Source organism: Rana temporaria, chromosome 2 (assembly GCF_905171775.1).
Source record: "Rana temporaria chromosome 2, aRanTem1.1, whole genome shotgun sequence".
Taxonomy (NCBI): Eukaryota; Metazoa; Chordata; class Amphibia; order Anura; family Ranidae; genus Rana; species Rana temporaria.
Window position 1 is genome coordinate 354,306,963 of NC_053490.1, and position 27,916 is coordinate 354,334,878.

At 47.1% G+C, this 27,916-nt stretch overlaps 1 protein-coding gene across 2 annotated transcripts in view; it reads right to left on the reverse strand.

Annotated features, from left to right (window-relative positions):
- STRIP1 (striatin interacting protein 1) overlaps positions 1 to 27,916 on the reverse strand; it is a 788,574-nt gene that overhangs the window by 137,527 nt on the left and 623,131 nt on the right. For both annotated transcript variants that reach the window (XR_005747039.1, XM_040337599.1), the window contains exons 15-16: positions 26,278 to 26,375; positions 26,021 to 26,147 (exon numbers count right to left, since the gene is read on the reverse strand). Coding sequence is in view for 1 of the 2 variants with exons in the window: in XM_040337599.1 (XP_040193533.1) it covers positions 26,021 to 26,147; positions 26,278 to 26,375 (225 nt within the window). In the remaining variant the exon portion in view is untranslated. The remainder of the gene's footprint in view (positions 1 to 26,020; positions 26,148 to 26,277; positions 26,376 to 27,916) is intronic.

Below are 27,916 nucleotides of genomic sequence, written 5' to 3' on the forward strand. Positions count from 1 at the left end.
TCTCAGTGCCTGATCGACACTGGTATGATGGCGTAAGCATACACCTGCAGATCAGCTCCCCTCATCAGGAACTGTGTTCATTGGTTATGGTATTATGCTGCTGTTGTCTTGTATTGGTATTACATTGTATGTATCTAAATATCCCTGTTAGAAGGGTTATCATATATTGTCACATCCTGGCTCAATCAGGACCTGAACGGGGCGGACTAACAACATGGTGCCGTAGGACGGAGGGCGGCTGCAAGTTCCATGCTTCTCTCCAGGTGATGTGATAACGGGAAATTGAAGTGGAAGTCTCCCTATAGAATGAAGCTACCAGGTCATAACCAAAGCTTTTTACCTCCTGGGATTGTGAGAACAGTGATCCACGTCTTATGTATGGGCTGCTGCGGGTCTGGTGTTCCTATTCTGATGCCTGACTGGAGAGCACCGAACGAGGTAAGGGAGGAGAAGCCACGACCTAATTACGGGGATAGACGGAAGCTGGTCGCCAGGAGAGGAAGGATTGGACAGCCTGCGGCGAACCACGTGACATCGCGTCTAACGCTGAGACCGACGGGACGCCTGGGAAGTGAGAGACTGAGATCGTGGAGGGGGGTAAGACTGATAATATATACGGCTACTGTCCATCCTGCCTAATCTCTAGCTGAACTGTACAAAAACTCAGCAAAAATAAAAGGAGTAACCTGATTCTTAAAGATGGACAAATAACTCCTTTGAATGGACTGTGTGCCTAAACTGCATGTCCGCATTTAAAGGGGCGTATCATCTCTAGGAAATATTAGTACTCAATTCCTGGCTCCCAAGGTACACCTCAGTGAGTTTTCAACTCGGGTGTATATATGATACCCTGACCTCTTGACCCCCAATATCTGCACGTACTTCTGAGGGAAGTTACATTTCCTGGTGCCTCCATGGCAGCATACCAATGGTCATGGCTCCGCCCCCGACCGACCGACCCACAGGACCACATAACTCTCTTAATAAAAGGAGTTGCTCCCCCCTGTTTAGGCATTCTTTTTTCTGTCCTCATCCCGCAGGATCATACGTCAGCTCTACCTCACCATCCCATGGTGTGACCGTTGCAGGTTCATGCTCTCCTGCAGGACGGAGTCCTATGGCTTGGGCTGCTAAAGGCGCCAGATAAGTATAGGAGCCCTTTTTTTCTGTGGATCTTTTTTAGGGCACTTATTTAAACCTCCAGGAGCCTGTCTCTCTCCTCTCTAGGTAACACAGGCTGACTTTCCCAAGGTATCCCTATTGTCTCTTCCTTATTATAAACGCTCTGCGTTACAAGCCGGCCATCTAGCGCACCCCACTTACCGCCAGTGTTCGTATCACTGTGCGGCTGGATGTCTGAGCATCGGCTCCCTCCACGAGCTGCGAGCGCTTCGCGCGCGTCACATGACTCAAACTTGTCGTCATCTCGGTGGGCGGAGTCGCGTCAGGGCAGCAGCGCACTGCGCGTCCGGCGGCCATCTTGGTACTCCCAAGTTATTTAAACAGCCTGTGTCTCTCATTTGAGAGCAGACTGTCTGTGGGATAGCATCTCCATTGCTCCTCTCCTACTTGCTCCCCCTGCAGCAAGCGCTATGGATCACTGCCAAGGTACATTTTTCTTTTGCTTTTCTTAGTTCTTTAAAAAAAAAAAAAAAAAAAAGAACGGGGGGGAATGAATAGAAAAAAAAAAAAAAAAACTTTTCTTTTGGATTTTGCTTTTCCTTTGTTTGTGAATTTTATCCTTCTGTTGATATATATATATATATATTCAATTATTATTTTTTACAAGAGGGGAGGGCATGGAATGCTTATGTAATACTTTTATCTGCCCAAAGGCAGGATAGTAATCAGCGTAAATTCTGTAATTTGCCCTTAGCTGTCCTGGACATAGTCACGCCAATACAAAAAGATCCTCAACAATCCACTAGGTAAGGGCTGCTACAGTCAGGTAAGTTTAAAAAAAAAAAAAAAAAAGAGCACTGCAGCAGGCATACAATACAGCCTTTTTTTTTTTCTGCGGTTTTGTCTCCACAGCCCGCAACGAGACTCATCTCACAGATCTTCCCGCGACAGAGGCTCAGGGGGCCATAGAAGTTCGGGTCACCCCCACATTTCAACCCGTAACTCAAGTAGTCAGTGGAGTTCTTCCCACCGCTCCTCATCCAAGCCAAGAAGAATTTTCAACATTTGACTTTAGTCTAGTGGAACCTTTTGTGGTGGCAGTCAAGGACGCAATTCAATGGGAGGAAGAATGCCCCGAACCCCCGTCCAAAACAAAAAAGTATTTTCCTCATTTGACGAAAAAGGTCTCTAATTTCCCGCTTATGGAGGAAATTAAAGGGGTTATCTTAGGGGAATGGCAAAAGGTAGATAAGAGGCCAGTCGCCTTTAACCGTCTCCAAAAACTGTATCCGTTGGCCGAGTCAGATGCCAAACTCTTTGACTCCATTCCAGCTGTAGATGCTTCAGTCATGAGACTGGCAAAAAATACGACCCTACCACTAGAAGACTCAGTCTCCTTCAAAGATGCCTAGGATCGGAGGATCAACGCAGACCTTAAAAAGGTGCAACAAGCGACTGGAGGGGCTTGCAAGCCAGCGGTGGCCTTATCCTCCGTCTCCAGGGCCACCCGAGTGTGGTCTGACAACATCGAGACAGCTCTCAGAGCAGGTATAGACACCGAAGAAGTTATTAAGGCATTAGATGAGCTAAAGCTGGCATCAGATTTCATGGCAGAAGCGGCTATAGATGTCTTAAGAAGTTCATCCAGGGCCATGCTGTATTCGATCACGGCCAGAAGAGCCCTGTGGTTAAAACAATGGGCGGCAGACCCATCTTCTAAGCAATCTTGGTGTCGCATTCCGTACGACGGGAAAGCGCTATTTGGAGAGAAGATGGACTCCGCGATTTCAAGAGTCACGGGTGGAAAGAGTGGTTTAATCCCTCAAGATAGAAGCAGGAGGAAGAGATTCGCTCCCAGGCCAGGTGCCCAACAGAGAGGGAGGGACTGAAGGTCCTACCGCCCAGGCAGAGAGTACAGAAGGGGCTGGAAAGGATCTCAAGCTTCTTTCCTTAAACTGGGGAAACCAAAGCCCACAACTTCCGTTGGAGATACCCAGAAGTCTTTTCGACTCCCCTACCACCCAGACCAGCTTAGTGGGAGCAAGACTCAAGTCCTATGCGCAGGTTTGGGTGGAGGGGTGCACCGATCTATGGGCAGTGTCCACCATCCTCCGAGGACATTTCTGGAGATTCAAAACCCGACCCCCACCCTTTTCTTTTCAAGATACCAAGATCCCGGCCTCCAAAGAGAAAAGGGAAGTATTATTTCAGTACATCCAAATACTTCTACAACAGAAAGCAGTGTTGCCAGTACCAGCATCAGAGGTGAATTCGGGGTTCTACTCTCCCGTCTTTTTAGTTCCCAAGAAGACGGGAGGGTGGAGGCCCGTACTGGATTTAAAAAGATTAAACAAGTATATCAGATTGGAACGCTTCAAGATGGAGTCTCTGAACACAGTAATCTTATCAGTCCAACCAGGGGACTGGATGGTCTTCCATAGACCTCCAAGACGCGTATCTGCACATTCCGGTACACGGCCAGTTCCAACATTTCTTACGGTTCAAAGTGGGCAGTCTACATCTACAGTTCCAATGCCTCCCGTTTGGAATCTCGTCAGCCCCCAGAACGTTTACAAAAGTGTTAGGGGCAATCCTAGCACCCCTTCGGGAAAAAGGGATTCGAGTACTGTATTATCTGGACGATATTCTAATTTTGTCTCAGCACAAGTGCACCTTAGAGGACCACACTCAAACAGTACTAAACACCTTGGCCAGGTTCGGCTGGTTGATCAACATGGCAAAAAGCCAACTAACACCAACACAGAAAATGGCTTATTTGGGGGCCTTATTCAATACCCCGGAAAGGTCGGTCTCTCTTCCACCCGAGAAGATTCCGAATTTGATCCAGAAGGTGAAACGAACAATGGGTTCCCGTAGCATGCCAGCATCAGACTGTCTGAGTCTAATAGGCTCCCTCGCTTCATGCATTCCTATGATAAAATGGGCCAGATGGCACCTACGGGAATTCCAACTAGGTTTCCTAGCACAATGGGGGAAAGAACATCTCAAACAGAAAATAATTGTTACCTCTTCGATGAAATCCAGCCTGTGGTGGTGGACAAGGCCCTCCAATCTACTAGTTCCTCGGTTCCTCGGACCAGTTACCTGGACCGTCCTTACATCAGACACCAGTCAGCTCGGTTGGGGAGCCCACACCCAAGACAAGCTAGTTCAAGGGAGGTGGCCGTTCAGTGCGGAGGGAGTGATTTCCAATATTCTGGAGCTAAGAGCGGCGTGGATGGCGTTTCTGCATCTAGCTCCTCTCCTGTCCTTCTCCAAATGGACAACCGAGCAGCAGTAGCCTACGTCCAGAACCAAGGGGGTACACACAGGTCACTACTCAGCGAAGTAACTCCGATAATCTCTTGGGCAGAGAAGAATCTATGCGACCTGCGAGCATTTTATATTTTCCGGGACCAGAGAACCAGCTAGCCGATCACCTTTCCAGGTCATTCTACAACAACAACGAATGGTCTCTAGACCGAGAGGTTTTCAACAGGATCTGCCAACAGTGGGGGACTCCCCAAATAGATCTCTTTGCCTCACCCCTCAATGCGAAAACTCCTCTGTTTTTCTCGAGGACACCATGTCCGACCTCAGCGGGTATAGATGCCTTGATCCAGCCTTGGACATTCCAGTTGGCATATGCATTTCCCCCAACTCCCTTAATTCTGAGATTTCTCCAACGTCTGACGAAGGAAGAGGTCACCATCCTGGCGGTCATTCCATATTGGCCAAGGAGGCCGTGGTTCCCGCTCTTGGTCAGTCTGTCACTGTGCAGTCCGACTCCTCTACCTCACAGGAGCAACCTGCTGTCTCAGGGCGACTTCCTTCACCCTCATCCAGGGATACTGGACTTGAGGGTCTGGAAATTGAAAGGAGGAGGCTGGTGGACTTAGGGTGTTCACATAAAGTTATTCAAACCCTTTTACTTGCAAGGAAATCTTCCACAAACACCACTTACTACAGAATATGGAAGAAGTTTGTGGCTCTGGCGGAAACCAACCAATTCAACCCACTATTTCCTGAAGTCCATAATGTTCTGTCTTTTCTGCAGTCGGGATTAGACCTAGGTTTGGGCCACAGTACTCTAAAGGTCCAGGTGTCTGCCATCTCAGCTCTAACAGATATTCGATGGGCTCATAATCCGTTGGTGGACCGATTTCTGAAAGCGGTTCTGAGACTACGCCCGCCTAGAAAATCTCTATACCCCAAGTGGGATCTGACAATAGTTCTAGAAGCCCTAGCACGTTCCCCCTTCGCTCCTACAGAAGATTGCTCACTGGAAGACATTACCTGGAAAACAGCCTTTCTAATTGCCATCACGTCGGGGCGCAGGATATCGGAAATTCAAGCCCTAGGAGCCCAAGAACCTTATATCACCTTCTTTCCAGACAGGGTGGTATTACAGCCTATTCATCAGTTCATTCCCAAAGTACCTTCGGTCTTTCATCTAAATCAGGAATGGGTCCTTCCAACATTTGAAGTAGAGCAAGCATCCTCAAACTTGCACGAGCTAAATGTAGCCAGATCCTTAAAACACTATTGTAACGGCTACCCATGTAGTGAGAGGGTATCAGCCGTTGGAGAAGTCCTTTTCCCTGGCAAGTTGCGATATGCAGGTACAGCCGGTATATCCCATCGAACGCCCTTTCAAGAAACGAGACGGGGCTACGTTTTGAAGACCCTATGTCATCTGCTGTCCCCATCCATAACCCCTTTCCACTATTTTTCCTTATTTCCATCCTGCTAACTCCCATGTCAGTATTTTATATCTAATTGTTCCCTGTACTACCACCTTGCTCATGTACCCCTCTGCACACCCCCCCGGGGACTTCGCCCTTCGGGCGCATAATGGCTCGACTGGCATCTTCTTTACCGTCACTCCTTAGCTGGGCGCACGTAAGCCGTCTGTCCTCTTTGATGGGAGACGGCTTTTTTTGACCTGGTCCCCCTGCACCTTTTGGTGTCTCTGACCGTGGGTCGATACTTGCGCCTATAACAGGGATCATACAGTGGACATCTCCATGCCCCTGTTTTTCCCTTTTTGCCCCTGGACCTATAGGCCCATGTGTCCCACTATTTGTACATCCTTTGTACAAATATTATATCCTTAAAACCCTTTTTGATTGCTGTCCCTTTAAATTTATGGCTGAGCTTACCTGTATATAAAACCATACCTCTATTGGCATTGCGCAGTATCTGTGTTTACAATATCACCCTATACACAAACCTTTAGCTGCTTTTTGCAGTTTCAATACACCCATCTCTTTTCTTTACTACTTTCCTCATTTGACCCTTCATGTACTCATCTCCCCCAGCATTTACATTGTTCATGTCTTCTTTTTATTTATACGTTCCTTGCATACTCTGCTAAGCAATCGCTCATTCATTTGCCTGTCAGGTGACGTTGCTTGTCACTTGCCATTCAGCTCCGAGCTGCGCTGTGGCGTGTACACGTCACCTGCGCTGTTAGGGGGCTAGTGTGGGCGGAGGTGAGAGTGTAGGACGTTTTTTCCGCTCTCTCTCTGTCCCGCCCACCCTACATTACACACACTGCATCGCCGTGCGGCGATGTACCTACGTCATCGCGGCCAGCGGAGTTGAGGGAGCAGGGCGTACCTTCCGCCCTCTCTCTCTGTCCCGCCCACTGCCTACTACACCTCACTTACGTTCCTATGCAGCCCTACGTCATCCAGTGTGGGCTTCCATATGAGGAGAGCGGGACATACCCCCCCCCTCCCCCCCCCCTCCTCACTCGGACAATGCCCATCTTACGCCGCCCCCTTCCTTCACACTGACCCATAACAACCAGGCTCTCTGTGACAGCCTCCTCCCATCTTACTCTCCTCTCCCACTTCCTATTTAAAGCCCAGCAGCCCCACAATGTCAGACATTGCTGGACGGCTGCAGCATCTGCATACATCCCACACTGCATGTGTTTCTCTCCCATGTAAGTAACACTTTCTTAGTATGTCTCCCAGTACTACTTCCAACCTGTTACCTTACATGTTATCCCTTCATACCCTGCACATTTCTAACTTTGATCCATTACTTTCATTTTACTTTCTAGCTTTTGAGCCCTCTACTGACCTCTTTGGCCACTTTTTGACATTACAGGTATGTCTCTTAGCTCATATATAAATTTTTGGTTCAGTTTTCTTCTCTTTGCGATTTTTTTGCGACCCTTTGCCTCGTTGATATTATCTTGTCCTTTTTTCATTCATATTTTGGGACAGGTAAAAATAAACAAATACAACAAATAAAAAATCTTTTTACGCTGTGACACTTTGGGCCAAAGGTCTTGCTACGTTGTGATTGATACAGATGCCAGTTCACATTCCTCTCGTCACCATCCGAGGTCTGCCATGCGTCCTGATCGTGAGGTCTCCTTACAGGGTGTGCTGAGCCTTTGAAACGTTTTGGGTGGTACGTTCTCTTATCTGTGCCAGTTTAATATTCATACATTTTTTCTTTGTATGTTATTATTTTCAACACATTGCTATTTATTTATTTTTTCTAGAAAAGTTGTTTTTTACACTTTTTGACTCCACACATACTTCGGTCCCTGAAGAAGGAAACCCGAAACGCGTTGGGCCCAGTATTCATATCGTGGACTCATCACTCTTTTCCAACTCACACCCTATTAATGTGTTGTTTTTAAACTTTTGTATTATACATGTTTATCATATATTGTTTGATACTTCTTGTTATTATTAAACTATTATTTACCTTTGTACCTACTATGACTACTTGTACTACTGTTGCCTAAAAAGCCCCACCCTGGGGGATCCTCCATTTTTTCTGTTCATCAGGGGTGTTGGCAACTTTTTGAGACCAGACTATCAAAGATGTTCTATTCATATTTACGTTTTGAAGAGTCAAGCAGGACTGATTTTTAATGGTTCACTCTCAGATTTTATACAGTATTCAAGGCACATGAACAATCAAACTGTCCCCACCCACACATCACACGGTGGGGAAGCTTCAATCACCTTCTTTGAGCTAATTACTAAACATTCCTTCATTACCAGAACTCAAACACAATGATCTCCTTCCAATCCACATTTCTAGACAGACGTTCTGTCTCCGATAAGTTCATTCCACACATAAACAGTATTTAGCATACATAACACCTTTACACGAGGGACAATGACATGTCTAGGAGTCTATGCAATTAACACCTTTCAAAAGAATGTGTCCCCACATTGAATAGCCAACAACTTGTGAAATTTCCAGACATCCTGCAAACATGGATTATGATTCACTTGCCACCCCATCTCCTGGCTCAATCTGTGCCCAAAAGTCACTCTACATTTAACCCTTGGTATGCCTCACTGCATGATGATTATAAATGTCCCGGCAGAATACATAGGTCCGTTACACTGCTCCCCTTTTGTGGAACACTCCGGCAGACCCGGATTGATCCTTTTCGGGTCAACTTGGGGATGTCCGGTCTGCTGTTAGGGTAAAAGTTAAGTTTTCCGGGAAAAAACATCCGCAATGTGCCATTTGGCTTACCAGGTCGGTAATTGAGGGTGAAGGTGAATAATGGAATTCAGTTCTGGAACAGTCACTTGCTTTGCTCTCTCAATGACTCCCAAAACCTGTTGCTGATGTTCTTGGGACAGATAAGGCACCACCTGGATGCAAATCCCATTTAATCTTTTGACAATTTCCGCCTGTTTGTGCATTTCAATGTTCAAGCCACGGGACATCTCATAATACATGACATAGTGTCGTTGCATCTCCGATTTCTCACTGGCCAACTTGTCACATTCCCATTTTAGACTGTGATATTGTGCCGGATCTACAGTACGTCGGGGAAGGTAGTCTTACCCGGGTCTCAGCAGCAAGCGAGTTGATTCCAGCAACTCGGGTGGTCACGGGACAAGCAGCAGCAGGTGTAGGTAAATAAGCCGAAGTCAGAGGGCCAATGTCGTTGCCCAGCACAACCTCAGCAGGTAGGTTGTCCATGATACCAACTGTGGTCTTTCTTGACCCGGCTCCCCAGTCTAAGTGCACCCGAGCGGTGGGTACGCGAAATACAGCACCCCCTGCGACCCGGACGGCAACTGTGCGAGTGGACACGTTCTCTGGCTTTACCAGATGTTTTTGAATCAAAGTGATTGTAGTCCCAGTGTCTTAGGCCTTGTGCTACTTGTCCATTCACCCGTACCTCCTGACGGTGATGCTGACGGTTATCTGGAGAGGCAGCTTGTATTGGGTCTGCCTCATACAAAATTCCCAGACATTCCTCAGGGCCCACCTCGGTCTCTAGGCAGTGGGCCGCAGAGGGACGTGATCGAGTGACCTCTGTGTTGGGTGTTGTGCGTCTCCAGTTGTTATTTGTAGCTCTCAACGGGCAATAACGAGCAATATGTCCCGTGTTGCTGCAGTGATGGCATGTCACCCTCGACGAATCCCGGGGGTAGTTGTTAGGCCCCTGAGGGCGTGGTGGTCATGGTGGGACTGGAGCCCAAAACTCTGGGTGTGGGGTGACGGTTGGAGTACGCGGTTCTACCTCATGAGCCAGCCGTGTAGTACCCTGGCTTACTTTCCTTGTTTCCACGTACTCATCTGCTAGCCGAGCCGCCTCGTTTAAGTTAGCGGGACGGCGATCTCGTACCCAGTCTTGTATGTCTGCGGCCAGGTCTTGGAAGAAATGTTCCATTAGGAACAGCTGCAATACTTCCTCCCCGGTGTTGGCCTTGCACCCTTGGACCCAAAGGGATGCCACCCTTTGTAACCGGTTGGCCCATTCCATGTGGGAGTCCACAGCATTGTTCTTGGACTCCCGGAAGCGACGGCGGTAGGCTTCTGGAGTTACAGCGTATCGGGTTAGCAGCGCCTTTTTAACTTGCTGGTATTGTAAAATATCCTCTGGAGCAAGAGCCTGAAAGGCTTCATTGGCTTTGCCCGACAACTTCCCCGACAAAATAGTGACCCATTGGTCTGGTGGTACCTGGTGTAGTGAGCACTGCCTCTCAAAGTCCGCCAAATATCCATCGATTTCCTCCTCACTTTCTACAAAAGCTTTAAATGCAGTGAACGGTATTTTCTTTCCTGTAGCCACGGGTGGGGGAGTAGGAACTGCATGTGTAATGGGCTGTCTAGCTCTTACCAGTTCCAGTTCTTGTCCCCTCTTCGTTTGTATCTCTTCCCGTGCTTCCCAGAACAGCTGGTTTATTAGTTCCACTGACGTTTCTGGATACAAGGATAATCTCCGCTGTACAATCCCAGTAATTACATCTTCTTCGCTGACCGGTGCAAGGGGCTCAGTTCCTTCCATGGATCCATCCATTTCGTCCAGCTCCAGCAGGTCAGCTATCAGCTCCCTCCGTGGTCTGTTGCTGGCACTCCTACCACAACTCTCCAATAAATCTTTTAGTGTGGATCTTTTCAGCCTGGCGTACTGCGTCTCCATTCAGAACTTGCTGTCTGGATAAAAGGACCATCCCGCTGCTGCCAACCAATGTAACGGCTACCCAAGTAGTGAGAGGGTATCAGCCGTTGGAGAAGTCCTTTTCCCTGGCAAGTTGCGATATGCAGGTCCAGCTGGTATATCCCATCGAACGCCCTTTCAAGAAACGAGACGGGGCTACGTTTTGAAGAGTCAAGCAGGACTGATTTTTAATGTTTCTTTTTCAGATTTTATACAGTATTCAAGGCACATGAACAATCAAACTGTCCCCACCCACACATCACACCGTGGGGAAGCTTCAATCACCTTTTTTGAGCTAATTACTAAACATTCCTTCATTACCAGAACTCAAACACAATGATCTCCTTCCAATCCACATTTCTAGACAGACGTTCTGTCTCGAATAAGTTCATTCCACACATAAACAGTATTTAGCATACATAACACCTTTACACGAGGGACAATGAAATGTCTAGGAGTCTATGCAATTAACACCTTTCAAAAGAATGTGTCCCCACATTGAATAGCCAACAACTTGTGAAATCTCCAGACATCCTGCAAACATGGATTTTGATTCACTTGCCACCCCATCTTCTGGCTCAATCTGTGCCCAAAAGTCACTCTACAATTAACCCTTGGTATGCCTCACTGCATGATGATTATAAATGTCCCGGCAGAATACATAGGTCCGTTACAACTATCTTAAGTTAGCTCAGGGGTTCCGAAAGGACCAACGTCTCTTCATCATCCCTAAAGGAGCAAGGAAGGGAAAAGCAGCTTCCAAAGTAACAGTGGCAAGTTGGATTGTTAAACTCATTCAGAAAACTTATCGGGCTAGTGGTCTTCCTATTCCCAAGGCAGTAAACGCCCATTCAACAAGAGGAGTCGCCTCGTCCTGGGCAGCTTTGGCACGGGTCTCCCCGGAGACAATCTGCAGGGCAGCAAGCTGGTCTTCCTTCAGCAACTTTATGGCACACTATAGCCTAGATCCGGCAGTTCTCACCTCCTGTGACTTTGGGAGAAAGATGCTAGAATGCTCCACTCTGTAGTTTATTAAATATATTTTTTTTGAGCAGTACCCTCCCTGTAAGCGAGTTATTTGACCATTGGTATGCTGCCATGGAGGCACCAGGAAAACGGAAAATTGAATACTTACCTTTCTGTAATTTTCCTTTCCTGGTGCCTACCCATGGCAGCATACACCCTCCCTTATGGACTGCTCTGCGGTCTGAGGTCTAGTTACTAAGAATGCCTAAACAGGGGGGAGCAACTCCTTTTATTAAGAGAGTTATGTGGTCATGTGGGTCGGTCGGAGGCGGAGCCATGACCATTGGTATGCTGCCATGGGTAGGCACCAGGAAAGGAAAATTACAGAAAGGTAAGTATTCAATTTTCCGTTATATGGGGATTAAACATGCCTGAAGTCCAGTGAAGAAATTAGCAAATTGAGAGTGTGTAGCATCTGCTAAAATCTATCTGATTTACACTCAGCCCCTATCTGTGGCTAAACACTAGTATCTAGAGGGATTCAAACCGTGACCCTTTTTTTTTTACAACCTACGGAGGGAGCAGAGGGGAGCTGAAAGACATACTATGTGAATATATAATCTGTGGGTCTCTTGCTGTATACACGTCTAACCCAGGGGGAAAATGGTGAAGAAGGCCCCTAAAAGTACTCAGGGGGAGGGCACATGCCACAATACAATAAAGTCCTACCTAGTGACTGAAGGGACAGACCAAACATCTATCTATCTAGCCCTAGTAAAAAAAAAAAAAGAATGTGCACCAACGACGCCTGTAAAAAATAAGGTACACAGAGAGATGTACCAGAATGAAGAGGGGACCCCGGAAAAGGGAAAAGATAAAAGTAAAGCTAATAAGGCTCGATCTCCAGAAGTGAAAGGTCAGAGTAAAGACCAGAAGACCCCTGAGAGACAACAACAACTTAGTCTACCCCGGAGGGCCTACAAGTCCCCCAACAAAGCAAGATATGACAGATATATCACGTCTAGAACGAACAATTAAGGGTGAAATAGGTGCAACAAGAAGAGATATACAGAGTGTATTACAGAGAGTGGAAGGAATAGAAGAACAACTAGAAGAACATAAAAATGCAATAACAGAATTAAGAGAGAAAGACGATATGGACTGGATAGAGATAAGAAATGCCCGCTATAAACTTGAGGATCAAGAAAATCGTAGTAGAAGGAAAAACCTCCGGGTAAGGGGACTCCCTGAAGAAGTCAAAGATATAGAACTGGGAGAGGTGTAACGAGAGACATTTACTATGGCCCTAAAACGTGAAGCAACAGCACTAATGCATTTTGAAAGGGTACATAGAATACAAAAGGTCATATAACGCCCATAGAGATCTACCAAGGGACACTATAGTGAGATTCCAAGATTATAAATAAAAAGAGCAAGTATCCCAAAGTACAAGGAATACTGTGCCTATGGAATATAAGGGAGTCAAATTACTTATATTTTCAGACTTGTCGCCAGAGACTCTAGCACGTAAAAGGACATTGAAGCCATTAACAAATGACATTGCCTATAGATGGGGTTTCCCAGCCTGCTTATCGGTTAAAAACCAGGGGGTCTCAGCAAGGAATTTTGTAATAAATTGAATATACAATTCATACGAGTAGCTAATTGGGAAAATAGACCACCGGCCTGGAGAAGGTGGAAAGACCAGGACTGGAATAGGGCCTAGACTACTAAGCTCACCTGATATTGTAAAAAAGGTTGAGGGGAGGGAGTGGAAAAGATGGTAGATAACGGTTAATGGTTGTTTAAGAATGCTCGGTTTGGTTTACTAAGGGAAAAGGAGAGGAGACAAGAAGTTTTTTTTTCTGCTCCTCTCACTTTTCCTCCTTGACCTATTTTTTTTTTTTTATCTTTTTGCAGGGAGAAGAGAAGAAAATATAGGGAGACAGTGGCGGTTCGTCCATAGAGGGCGCTAAAGCGCCCCCCCCCCTCTGGCTCTTGCACAGCCACTGAAATACATAGATTCATGCACTGCATTAAGCTATGTATTTTCGCCACTGCCGCCCACTATTCAGATGGCCGGATGCGGATTGCCGGCCATCTGAATAACGGCAGCTAGTTGGCTGTGTGGAAGTGCCTATCAGAGCCAGCGGCTGTAGTCGGCTTCCTGAATGCTTATCCTCTGGACGTACCGGCGGTGCATTCCTTGGAAAAGACTGACAGGCGTCTCAGCCAATCAGGTTCACCGGTTCTGGTTATCGGTAACCTGATTGGCTGAAGCGCCATCGAGGGCAGGAGAAGACATCGGGGGACTGTAGAAGCACGGCCGACCCCAGAAAGGTAAGTGCCAGGCGGGGGGGGAGGAGGTATTTTACAGGTCACAGTGGCAGCATTTAACTGGGCAAAGTGGCGACAATTGCGGGGCACAGTGGTAACAATTAATGGCACGTACAGGTCACAATTGCAGCATTTTACTGGGCACAGTGGCTACAATTGATGGGCACAGTGGTAACAATTAATGGCACGTACAGGTCACAATTGCAGCATTTTACTGGGCACAGTGGCTACAATTGATGGGCACAGTAGTAACAATTGATGGGCACATACAGGTCACAGTGGCAGCATTTTACTGGGAACAGTGGCGACAATTGATGGGCACAGTGGCAACAATTGATGGCCACAGTGGTAACAATTGATGGCCACAGTGGCAACAATTGATGGCCACAGTGGCGACAATTGATGGCCACAGTGGCGACAATTGATGGGCACAGTGGCGACAATTGATGGGCACAGTGGCGACAATTGATGGGCACAGTGGCGACAATTGATGGGCACAGTGGCGACAATTGATGGGCACTGTGGCGACAATTGATGGGCACTGTGGCGACAATTGATGGGCACAGTGGCGACAATTGATGGGCACAGTGGCGACAATTGATGGGCACAGTGGCGACAATTGATGGGCACAGTGGCGACAATTGATGGCATGGCATAGTGGTGACAATTGATGGCATGGCATAGTGGTGACAATTGATGGCATGGCATAGTGGTGACAATTGATGGCACAATGGCTGTGTTTGATGGCGTGGCACAGTGACTACGTTTGATGGCATGGCACAGTGGTGACAATTGATGGCACAGTGGCTGCGTTTGATGGCATGGCACAGTGACTGCGTTTGATGGCATGGCACAGTGGTTGCGTTTGATGGCATGGCACAGTGGTTGCGTTTGATGGCATGGCACAGTGAGGCTGCAATTTTTTTTTTTCGTTTGCGCCTCCCCAAAAATTTTTGAGCACCAGCCGCCACTGTAGGGAGAGTATTAATGGAACTCACCTGGGGAGGGGGAAACATGGAGTAGATATGCCCGCCCTTAGACCGGGAGCCATCCCTAAATTGGAGGACGGTGACCCAGAGAATAGGGGGATATACAAGACACCCCGAGGAAGGGCCCGCTCGGCAAGATGCCTGGTTGGGCGCAGACCGAGGGAGTCTTAACATTGATGTACAATGTGAAAGGGGGGGGGGGAAGGGGGGTATATGTGGTCTCAATGTACTTTGTATAAGGTGTTTAACATAAGTTTTGATGTCTTAAGCTCGATATTAAGCTGGGAGCAATACTCTCTTGAATGTAAAAATGTTTTTGTTTTTCTAGAAGAGGATCCGAGGTCTCTTGTATCCTGTATATGGCTGATATGCTACTCTTTGTATAGGATAAAGGAAGTAAAATATAGAATATGGCTGCATTAAAAATAGTTACGTACAATGTACGATGGTTAAACAGCCCAAATAAGCGATATCAGATATTGCAGAAAGAGACTCTCAGCTAATATAGTGTTTCTACAAGAAACCAACTTAAAGAAAAAAAATATATATATTGCCACATCCTGTGTTGTCAAATCCATATATAGGCATTTGCTGTGTGGAGCCCCCACCCTGATATCTCTTGACTTGAATGAATGGCAGATCGACTGAATGGTGAGTGAACCTTTTAGCTTAAAGATGGATTATTACATTAGGACTAAATCTGTGATTATTAGCACAGGCAAAATGGCAGTGTGCACTGCATACAACCTATTTTGCCATATCAGCTTGGCAGAGACGGAGAGACGACCATTTGCGGGATGCCAACAACTTCACCGCCGACTTGATTGTCTGCAACTTTTCCAAAAGAAGGAAGACTTTCCCCTCCGAGGAGTCCAGAATCAATCCTAGGTACTCCAGACACTGAGTCGGTACCAGGATCGACTTCTAAATGTTCAACACCCAACCAAATTCCCAGAGGGTCGGACTGGCTAGACACGTCCTCCTCTAATTCTGAGCCAGAAGCAGCTCTCAGAAGATCATCGTCTAGGTAGCCCACGATAGCAATGCCTCGCTATCTCAGCAAAGCCAGAATCAGGGCGAGCACCTTGGTGAAAACTCTTGGTGCTGACGCCAGGCCAAAGGGAAAAGTCACAAATTGATAGTGGTCTTCGCCGATCGCAAAGCGCAGAAATCTCTGGTGCCTAGCTCAGATGGGGGACATGCAAGTATGCGTCCTTGATGTCCAAGGACGCCAGAATATCCCCCGAATGGAGCGCAGCAACCACCGAACGAATTGATTCTATCCAGAACTTTCAAACCATTACAAAGGCATTGAGGGCCTTGAGACCCAAGATTGGATGGACTCCGTCCTCCTTTGGGACCACAAACAGATTCAAATAGAATCCTAGAAACCTTAACTCCAGTGGCACAGGTAAATTTACCCTGCACCTTAGCAAGTCTTGTACTGCCCCCAATTAAGGCAGTCTGACAAGTCGGAAGGAGAGGAAAATTTGAGGGAAATAATCTGTTTGGTGAACAGGAAAGAAACTTGATCTTATACCACGAAGTGACCACCTCGCAGACCCACTGGTCGGAGAGCAGGTAGGTCCACCGATCTGCAAACCCGCCCCCCACCTATGAGTCGGGCAGGGGCAAAACTTCATGCCATAGCAGGCTTGTTCGCCGGCTTGTTTGGCTTCTGTCCCCCAGCTGGACCTTTGTCAGCTTGGGAGGATCTGCCCGCGGGCCCTGACTGACGAAAATACCGCTTCTGCATGGAAAAGGAAGCCTCCAGCGCTGCTCCTTCCCCTTGGAGGACTGAGGGAGAGGTGTGCTCTTACCTCCAGTGACATCCTTAATGTCGTCCAGCGAGGTACCAAAAAGCCTCCCTCCTTTGAAGGGCAAATCTGCCAGAGCTTTTTTGGATGCCTGGTCAGCGGACAAGCATTTCAGCCAAATCAGGCGGTGCAATACCACCGCAGATACAGAGGCTCTGGCGATCAAGGGGGCCGCATCCAGAGTGGCATCACAGACATACACAAGGCCCTGTACCAACTGGTCAGCCAACCTTACGCACTCTGGAGGAAGCTGATGCTCCTCCACTGTCTGGTGCAATATCTTTGCCCATCCAGTGAGTGTCTGAGACACCAAAGTTGCAGCCAAGATAGGCCGCAATGCTGACCCCAGCCTGGTGAACATGGAGTGGCTCACTGCTTCGGACCTCCTATCAGTAGGGTCCTTAAACGCAGGGGTCCCCTCTACCAGGAGAGTGGTTACTTTGTTTAACCGAGCGACCGAGGGGGTCAACGACCGGAGGAGAAGCCCATTTCTTTCAAAAGGCTCTCCTCAAAAGGATAAAGGACCGCCAATGCGCTGAGGGACCACAAAGGACATTTGAGGCCATTCCCATTCCTTATCTATGAACTTATCAAAGAAAGACACAAGGAAAAACCTTAACAGATTGGTTCGACTTGTGGGACCCAAAAGAGACTGAGCCCTGCGTGGATGTCTCAGCTGTATCCTCCAGCTTGAGAGAGTCACTCACAGCTTTGATAAGTGCACTCACAAGTGCCCTGTCTTGGGCTGACCCGGACAAGGGATCCTTCTTACCGGGAAGGTCCTGGTCTGCATCTTCTGACAGTTCAGATCCGGGGTCCTGTGCCGCAGCCAGGCCCAAATCTGAGTAAGATCATTCCCTGGAAGATGGCAGGGGGAGGGGGTGCTTTTTACCCCCCTTACGCCCGCACGCCGCTTCCACCCTGGCAACAAATGACTCCAGGACTGCCAACAGAGTATCCATGGGAACCGCAGGGGCACCAGTTGCTGCCACAGGAATGTTTGGGGAAGAAAGGTCAGCCACTGACAGCCCTTAGGGATTTAGTCAAGATACTTGAACAAAAAAAAAAAAAACGTCCACCCTCCTATGCTGCACTGACCGGGGGGTTTACACAGGGGACTCACCACCCAGCCAGAAGCTGCCCGCTCGCCTTTTTCATACACAGCATGTGTCTGAGGAAACTGAGGTGAATTGCGTTGTTTGCGCCATCCAGGAAGCTAGTCCAGCACTAGAGGCCAAAAATACAGTCCAAAATGGCCGCTACAATGCCTCAGAGAAAAAGGACGTGGACCACAAGAAAATGGCCGCACACAATGCAGACCTACGTCACAGCGCAGCCAGGGCAAAATGACCGCCAATGGGAATTTCAATGATAAACACAGGCAACAGAAAAATGGTGCCGGCGCTCCCAAAATGGCGCCCAAACACAGCGAGGTGGACGAGAAGGCCGTAGTGGAGACTTCCAAAGAAAAAGACTACCCCCACAGAGAGCTGGCCTGGACACCCCCACAGCCCCCAACTGGGACCTGAAGTCCCACAAAGTATACCCCGCAAGGGAAGGAGGAAAAAGGGGTGACAGAGGGAGAGCAAGAGGAGGACAGGACCGCCCACTGGGCGGGGCTTTTCAACTCTGTTAAAGTAACATGTATTAAATATCTAACATGTTCTGCCTAGTCCTCTCCTATAGAACATTAACATAACCCAAATGTCAAGACTTAAGAAGGCTGTGTCCGAGCGGGAGTCTATCTTTGAGTTTATCTGAGGTGGAGTAATGCCTCCAAACACTCCAAGTGAAGGAGAATTTAGCGAGTCTATCAAGGGATTTGGCCTGCAATTCTTCCATGAGCATAATGCCATTCATTTCATTTATCCATTCGACAATAGTCGGGGGGAAGACTACTTCCAGTGCCTAGAAATCAACTGCCGCCCAGCAGACAGAATTTTAAAAGGGTATTTTTCTGAAATATAGTAGAGCCGGGGAGAATGAAGAGGAGGGCTATAAAGGGAGATGGGGTAAGAGGCTCACCATAAAGGTCAGAATAAATTAGGAAAATTTGGGTCCAGAACGGACGTATCTTGTCGCAGTCCCACCAAATGTGGCTATACGTACCCGTAGCTGAGGCACATCTCCAGCAAGAGTCCGAGGCCAAAGGGAACATGATCCTGAGGGTGGTCGGCACTCGATACCATTGTGATAACACTTTATAATTTTTTACCTGCGCGGAACTCGATATAGAGGATTTATGAGTGTAGAAAAAAGCCTTGCGCCACTCGGCCTCACTGATATCTCTCCCCAGCTCCTCCGACCAAGCCGTGGTGAATTTAGGGAAGGAACCATGTGTGTGGCCTAGGATCATCTTATAAATCAAAGAAAGGGTATGCCGCTGGGTGTTTGAGAAAGAGCAAAGTTGTTCAAACCCGGTTAGGGGCCTATGAACTTGTCCAGAGTCGTGAAGCGTCTTACAGTAAGTTGTCAGATGTAGGTGTGTAAGCCAGGTCACTCTAGGGGACGCAGTAGGTGTGGCCATCACGAAGGAGCCTGTGGTGTCACTAACAAAACTTTGTGCAGAGGGCCAGACAGCTCTATGGTAGCCTGCTAAGGAGTTGACCAATCTGCTTTCCGGGAGGGCCGGATTATCAAAGAGGGGGGTCAAGGGACTCAGGTCGGTAGAGAGGGCGCACAGCTCTCTCCTTCGGTACCAAATTGCCAAGGCATCTCTGGTGAGGGGGGACAGCCCCGAGAGGGCTCGATGGGATGTAGCGTGCCCCCAGAGTAGAGCCCAAAGGTCCACTGAGGATAGGTCTTGTTCAACACGTGTGGAAACTTTACCTAGACGACGAGGGAACCATTCCAAAATCCGGGAAAGCACTGCCGACGTATGGTAAAGCTCAAAGTCTGGGAGACCCGCCCCTCCGCCAGCAATGGGGGAGCAAAGGAGTCTGTGTTTCAGCCTAGGGCGACTACCCCTCCATACAAACTGAATGACCATGGAACGTAACGTACGAAAAAAAGCAGATGGAAGGACTATCGGGAGTGCTTGGAACAGATATAATAGCTTGGGCAAAATATCAATTTTTAGTGTACTCATACGTCCGAACCACGACACTGGCAGGTCCATGTGGGCCTCAGTGAGACGCCGAAGTTTAGTCAGTAGTGGGCTATAATTCAAAGCATTGGGACTGCCATCCCCAAATAAGAGATGGACTTCTCTCGCCACTGGAAGGAGAAATTTGATTTGAGGGTATCAAGAGTAGGCAGCAGGAGAGAAAGGTTCATCGCTTCCGTTTTAGATAAATTCAGTTTATAGTTACTAAGTCTGCCAAACCGATCAATCTCAGCCAAAGTAGAAGGGATACTAATGTGGGGTTGAGTGACATAAAGAAGCAAGTCGTCTGCATACAGGGAGAGTTTACAATGGGATGAAGATGTTTGGATCCTGTGTATGCTCGGATTTGCTCTAAGTGCCTGGGCCAAATGCTCTATTACAAGGGTAAAAAGGAGGGGGGAAAGGGGACACCCCTGCCTAGTGCCGTTCTTAATTGATAGTACACTCGATTGGATTCCGTTAACCAAGACGGTGGCGGAAGGGGCGGAGTACAGAGACATAATACGAGAAAGCATTTTCGGGCCTAGGTCTATTTGAGCGAGGGTGGACTGCAAGAATGGCCAGCTGACCCTATCAAATGCCTTCTCCGCGTCACAGGAGAGAAGGCACGCCGGGATTTGGTTACGTTGGGCATAAGCTATAAGGTGTATGGTCTTGGTAGTGTTGTCCCGGGCCTCGCGTCCTGGGACAAATCCCACCTGATTCCTGTGGATAACGTTGGGCAATAATGGTGAAAGTCGGTCGGCCAGGATTTTCGCGAAAAGTTTCAAATCAATATTTAAAAGGGATATAGGCTTATAGTTGGAGTATTGAGATGGATCCTTACCGGGTTTGGGGAGGACTACTATCTGGGCTAGAAGGAGATTAGAAGAAAAGGAAGCATCATCATCGATGGTGTTGAAAGCTTTCGTTAGGAGGAGCTAACTGGGGAGCAAACATTTTATAGAAACGCGAGGTAAACTCATCTGGGCCAGGGCTTTTGCAGTTTTTGAGCTTTTTAATGGCTAGTAGAAAGTCTTCAACAGTGAGGGGGGAGTCTAGGTCCTCAACAGCGGGAGCTGGGATAGTCGGGAGTGCGGTGTCTCTGATGTAAGACGACATATCACAAGGGGGTTTCACCAGGCTGGGGAGGGGGCGCCTGAGTAGGAAGGTCATAAAGGCCCGCATAGTATTGGCGAAACTCCTCAGCGATGGCAGAATTAGTCAGTAACCTGCTCTTGCCGGGAGAGACATTTAAAGGGATGCGTTTTCTACACTGACGCGTTTGTAAGGTACTAGCCAGCAGCCGGCCACACTTATTAGCCTGGGAGTAGTACGTGAAACGCCCCTTATCCCTTGCCACCAAGGAACGCTCAGCAAAAATTTGCAAAAGGTCTCTCCTAGCATTAGCCAGGTCAACAAGCGTGGCCGCGTCCGGAGATCGCTTGTGCGAGTCCTCCAGAGATGCGATAGAGGCAAGAAGGCGAGTGACTTCTGTCGAGCGTTTTTTTTTTGAGTCTGGACCCATGTTGAATAAATTTGCCCCTAAGGACACATTTAAGGGCCGCCAACTTTGTAAGCGAATTGGTGACATCCTAGGCGTGATCAGAAATGAAGTGTGTGATGGTCTGAATGATGTCGTCAGTGCATGCCAGGTCCGAGAGCAAATTGTCGTTAAGTCTCCAAGAGGATCTAGGTTTGTGAGCGGGAACCTTACCTAAACAAACACGTACAGGGGCATGATCCGACCAAAGTGTAAGACCAATAGATGCACCAGGGGAAAGGTCCAACAGAGATTGTGAAATGAGGATATAGTCCAGTCTGCTATACTAGGAGTGCGCGGGGGAATAATATGTGTAGTCCCTAGCAGTGGGGTGTAAGACCCTCCGCACATCCACCAGGGAAAGTTCGGCAAAGAGGGAACGTAGCTTGGTCAGAGTAGCTAGAGAGAGTGAGGACTTACCAGTCGACGTGTCCATACGAGGTATCAGAGCGGCATTGAAGTCACCTCCCAGGATCATGTTGGTCGTGCCGAACTTCCGCAAGCGAGAGATCATAGAGGAGAAGAACTGCAGTTGGTTCTGATTAGGAGAATATACATTAATAACATAATAAACCACATTCTTATATGACAATTTGAGAAAAATAAATCTCCCTGTGGTATCTACATAGGAGTCTAGAACAGTTGGCGTGAAGGAGGCATGAAATGCGATGGATACTCCTTTTGATTTAGCAGAAGGGTTAGTACTATTAAACCAAGTAGTATAGTGTTTGTGAAAAAGCTTGGGGATAGAGTCGGACCTAAAATGGGTTTCTTGAAGGAGAAGAATTTGGGTACGCAATTTATGAAAGTGAAACACAATCTGTCTCCGCTTTTCTGGGGTATTAAACCCCCTGCAGTTCAGGGATGATACTGTCAAGAAAGTGGGAGTAGCCATGGAAAAAACTGCAAAACGGGTGGATAGGTACCTGCCAGGAATGAGCACACCGACTCCAGGGGAGGGAGGGGGGAAAGGGGACACCACAAGGCGGGGGATTCAAGGAGAAGTAAGAAGGAGAGAAAAAAGGAAAAGGTGAAAGAAAAGCTGGGCCAAAACGGCCACACTAACAATGTTGCAAGCAACAATTCAGCCAGTACCACACAGGTAGCTGAAAGGCCTAGGTAGGGGGTCACGGTCATCGCATGGAGAGGTCCCCACACACACACACCGCAACAGTTCAATATATAGCATTTAGCAACGGAAAACTAAACAAACAAATCAAATCAGGACCCCAAGGGACTGTGCAATGAAACATAACTTGCGTACAAGTCAGGGGGTGTGAGCCTCCAACATATACTCTAGAGTCTTAGCGTCCCAAAGGGTCCCGTCAAAAACATCTGGAAATATGAAAAATTACCCAAAAATTAGGGAAAGGAAGGGCCCAAATAGGAAAGATAAATCTGTGCATAACTGGCAGCGTCAAAACATTTAGCTACTCTGGAGAGGACCATAAACAGAAAAAACAGGGAAAGCCCTCCCCCCGAACTGAGGGGGCTGGCATCTCCCTTGTGCAACTAGCCCAACACAAGTACACAGCATAGCGTCCCTTCTCACCCGCACCTCCCAACAGGGGAATATGTCAGCGGGCTAAAACCTGCAAAAGAGAAAGACAGAGATACAAGGTGAAAAAAGTCTTATCATCCAGCAGACGACTTGGAGGCCTCCGACTTGGAGCGTCTAGGTTTATTGGTCTATCTTTTCCAGCCGGAGGAAAGTTGAAATCCAGGGGTGGCAGCATGTAGTGGCCAGTCTGGAAAGGGTATCTGCGGAAGCTCAAAAGTCCCCAAAAACTTGGGGAGGTCCCCCAGCGTGCGAAACATCGCTGATTTTCCTTCATGGGTAGCAGACAGTTGGAAGGGGAAACCCCAGTGATACTTGATTTGTTTGGTCTGAAGGCTCCAGTGAGGGGTTTCAGGGCCCGGCGCAGGTCCAAGGTTAGCTTGGAGACATCAGGTAGCAGGTGGATGCGAGTCTCATTAAAGAGGATGGATTCCCATGTACGAGCAGCCTGCATGATGGCGTCTTTGATGGCGTAAAAGTGAACCCTGCATATCACGTCCCTGTAGTAGTTCGGGTTGGGATTCTTGGGTCAGAGTGGATGGAGCCTGCATCAGAGTCCGGGGGAGAGCTGGCCCTCTGCCTGGTTTTCATGGCAAAGGCAGAGCGTTGGGAAGAAGCACCTTGCGGGGCCACGTGCATCCCAAAGGAACGGGCCGCCGCCATCTTGGACAAGGGGGTGCCGCGCTGCTCCGGGCGCAATTTGGGGAAGAAACGATCGATCTTGTCGTCCCGGCCTGGATCGGGGTTATGGTGAGCGTCTCCCCCTCCCTTGCCTCCACGCCCCCGTAAAGAGCTTTTAGCAGTAAGATTATAGCATATAAAGATTTTTGTTTCAGCTACATACTGAAATGCTTCATAGGCAATGCTTCCTTTTGAAGGTAGTGTTAGTAGTGAGCAGTAGTGAGTAGTGCCTTAAAGTGGCTAATAAACCTGTTTGATGTAAATCAGCGGACTCCACTGCATCCTGTTTGACCCGTGGAATGGAAAAGTTGAGTTTTTTTTTTCCTTTGGAGATTGACTTTTAGGGCATTTAGGATAATCTCTGCTGCTTCCCTGGTTGTTAGGAGGGCTTGAATGAGTGATATTTAAAGATTATTTAAAGTCCTCTGCTTCTGATAAGGATTTAAAAAAGGAGAGATTTTCTCTTGAGGGGGATTGTAGATATACAAGAACTGGGTAGGCTAAAGCAAATTTTATATGGTTTTAAAATAGCGATGTACAGATGGGAGCGAATGCTTTGCTTCAAATGAATAGTCTGAAAATAGTAGTAAATTGGTTTTCCTATAGCTTTAAAGAATTGCAATTTTCTCAGTATAGTTTAGGAAGCACACGATTACTGGTCTGGGAGATGTGCGTCCTTCATGTTGTATCCCCACTCTATGGGCTCTCTCAACAATGCATGTTTTAGTAATTCCTAGGTCTTCTGAAATTTGTTTGGTGCACATATTCCTGAGAAGGTTGGGTTTGTAAGATTTTGGAAGATCAATACATTTTTTAATTATTTCGTCTAGAGCGTTTTCTAGGTCTTCAAATTCATCCATAAATTTTTGGTATGCTGAAAGATTTGGGAAGCTTTCTGTAGTTCATCCTCTAATTCAGAGATCCACTCTTCTGCCTGTGTTAACATTGCGAATTACAGGAGTATGTCTTTATGGAGTTGTTCTAATCCACGGGCTACTGCTCTATCTACTTCTGTTTTTTTTTTTAGGAATAAGTAACTCCACCACTGCTTGAACAATCTGAGTAGTCGACATTCTCACCTGTACTGTGAGCAGGAGAAAGGAGGAGAGGGAGAGCGTGTAGCCGTGTGATCAGTGCCATGCAGTGCGGCGGCCATCCTTATGTTTGTGTCGGCTGTTGTGTTCTGGAGCCTTCGTGGGAGAGAGTGAGAACGGGCTCTGGCTCAGGCTCTGAAGCAATCAATGGGACTGACAGTGCCGCCGGGTATCGAACAGAACGTGTGCCGGGTCATTGTGGCTTGAGAGGACCGCTTTACAGCCAGATCACCTCCTCTCCATGTGGTTGCTAGGCAACATTCCTCCTACTCTTGTTTTTGTTTGCTTGTGTTTGTTTCCAATCTATCTGTATGCAACTGATGTGTCAACTCATCAAGCTACCAGAAATGTTTAGTTGCAGTTATTGCTGCCCAAGGTGGGTACACCAGCTACTGAACACAAAGAATGACATATTTGCGAAACACAGATTTGTGAAGTAACTTGATCTATTTATTCAAATACAGTAAATGAACAAGTAGCAATACTTTTGAGTTTTAGGGCTTGTGTGATACAAAAAAAATGTAAAAGGGTTAAACTGTAAAGCACCACTGTTGGGGGCATATCTGCTGCAAGGCAAATAAGGCGTTTGCCTTGGGCAGCATTTTCCAGGGGGGTGGCGCAGCCCTAGAAGAGGAGAGTATGCTTGTGCATGAACAAATGTCTGTGGACAGGGTGCATGGTGTTTTGTGATAATAGAACAAGTGTTGGTTGGGAAGGGTGGGTAAAAAGGTAGGTAGTGGCAGCTGCTGCAGGGGTTGTCCCCAGTTCTGCACCCACTGTCCCTGCATGCCCCCTCCCCCCAGGCCTGTCTGCTGGAATCTTTCGTGGCTCCCTGGAATCCACTCCTATTTGTGAATGGGGGGAGCAAGGCACAAGTGTGGTGTACGGCTGGCTGTGTCTGTGTCCCTCACTTGTGTCCGGGTCTCTGGGTCCCTCCCTTGCGGTGTTGACTTACCCCCCAGCCAAGTGGGTGCGCTACAGGAAGAGACCAGGCTTTGCTGCTGCCCGAATAGTGAGTACCAGCTGCCCTCCTCTCTGCCCAGCCAAGTACAGAGGGCTCTGATCCGAACTCTGCACTCTTCACTATACAACCGGCCCCCACCCCATAGAACAGAGCACCCCTCACTATACACCCCGCCTCATAGGACACTGCACCCCTCACTATAAACCCTGCCCCCTCCTAACAGAACACTGCGCCCTGCACAGGGGTTCCCATTCACCTGGCACAGGATGGGGGCGGCTGATTTTAGTTGTGCCTAGGGCAGCACAAAACCAAAATACACCACTGACCACTATATATGACACATTGGAACACAAGTAAATTAATTAGTATATTAAATATATACAGAATGGCATATTTAAAATTCATATGAAAAAACAAACCTGGTAAATGTGATTGAGTTTGAAGTGTTTAAGTAAGAGTAGCAGCACAGCAGAAATAGCTTTAACAATTATCTCTTTGTGTCGATTCACATCTACTCCAAGTTTCATGCTCTGCAGTACAGTGGTTCTTTAAAAAAAAAGACAGGCGAGTAAATTTTTAAGCACAAATCACAAAGCCAAGACTTTACTGTAACACTTATGGCAAAAATTTTAAGTACAAATCACAAAGCCAAGACTTTACTGTAAGTAACACTTACGGCATCTCTTCTGGAAGGACATCTGCCAAAATATTAATTGAATCGGTCTTTGCTTTAGAAGTTGGAGCTGCAGCTAGAAGGATCTTGAGCAGAGCAATCTGAAAAAAAAAAAGTACTTCTGTTTTGCTGGGGAATGAGGAAAATTAGGAGAATTTAGGTTTTTAATAGCTTTTGACGTACAATAAACGTAGTAATAGTTTTTATGTTATTATGACAGTTTATAGGTAAACATTATATATATATATATATATATATATATATATATATATATATATATATATATATATTATATAGCCATTTCTATTAGCTGTGACCCTCTGACCTTACCATATGTGTAATCACATTCCTTTCTCCTTTCACCATCGTTCAGCTAAAACTGGTATTAACCACTCAAAGACCCTGCAATAAGATCGATATATATTGGGGTTTGTTTTACAAAGTTGAGCTCACCGAGGACTTAAGACAGAAAAGAGGAATGTTGCTTCAGGAATATTGAATTAAAATTACAGGCTCCCCTGGACTTGGATGATGCTGTATTTATCCATATCATCTGTAATATATTCTTTAACCACTTCAATACAGAGCACTCCCCCCCCCCCTTTCTGCCCAGGAAAATTTTCAGCTTTCCGTGCTGTAAACTTTGAATGACAATTGCGATGCCATACAACACTGTACCCAAACTCAATTTTTATCATTTTCTTCCCACAAATAGAGCTTTCTTTTGGTAGTATTTGATCACTACTGGGGTTTTTTATTTTTTGCTAAACAAACTAAAAAAATGTTTTTCTTCGTTTATAAAATGTTGTTTTCTCCTTCACTGACGGGCACTGAAGAGGCTGATGAGGTGGCACTAATATGTAGAATTGATGGGCACTGATGGGTGGCACTGAGGGACACTAATAGATGGCACTGACAGTCAAAACTAATGGGCACTGAAAGGAGTTACTGATGGGCACTTTGGTGGGCACTAATTGACATTGTGGTCGGCATCTTTGATGGGGGCTGCGCTAATTATCAGCACACACACCCCACCTTTGACAGGAGAGCTGCAGATTGGCTCTCCCTGTCAGCGCGAAATGAGGAAAGCCGATTACTGCCACTTCCTGGTTCTTTTCTGAGATCAGAGATGTGGTATGTCAGAGTGACATCACCGATCGCCGCTCTGCATGCACAAGGCAATCCGCAATGGGGTGGGCGGGAAGTGGTTAAACCAAGCTTAGTATTTGTTAGAATTATTTCACCACAACCACATATCTGAAAGGTTAAACACATATTTTCAGGTTAGGAACCTGAAAGTAATAAAAAATTTAACTTTTTATTAGTGGGAATGCTCTTCAAGCATTCCCGGTATTGTTATTCATTTTTTTTATTATTAGTGGGAATGCTCTCCAAGCATTCCCAGTATTGTAATTCTTTTTTATTATTCCTAATTAGTGGGAATGCTCAATAGCATTCCTAGTATTGGTGGGAATGCTCTATAGCAATGATGGCAAACATTTTTGAGCCCGAGTGCCCAAACCGCGACGCAAAACCAACTTATTTATTTTAAAGTGCCAACACAGAATTAAACCCACCAGCGGCTCTGTACAGAGGATGGGACTGATCATCCTTCTCTGAATGAGCCCTAAGAGGTCAAAAA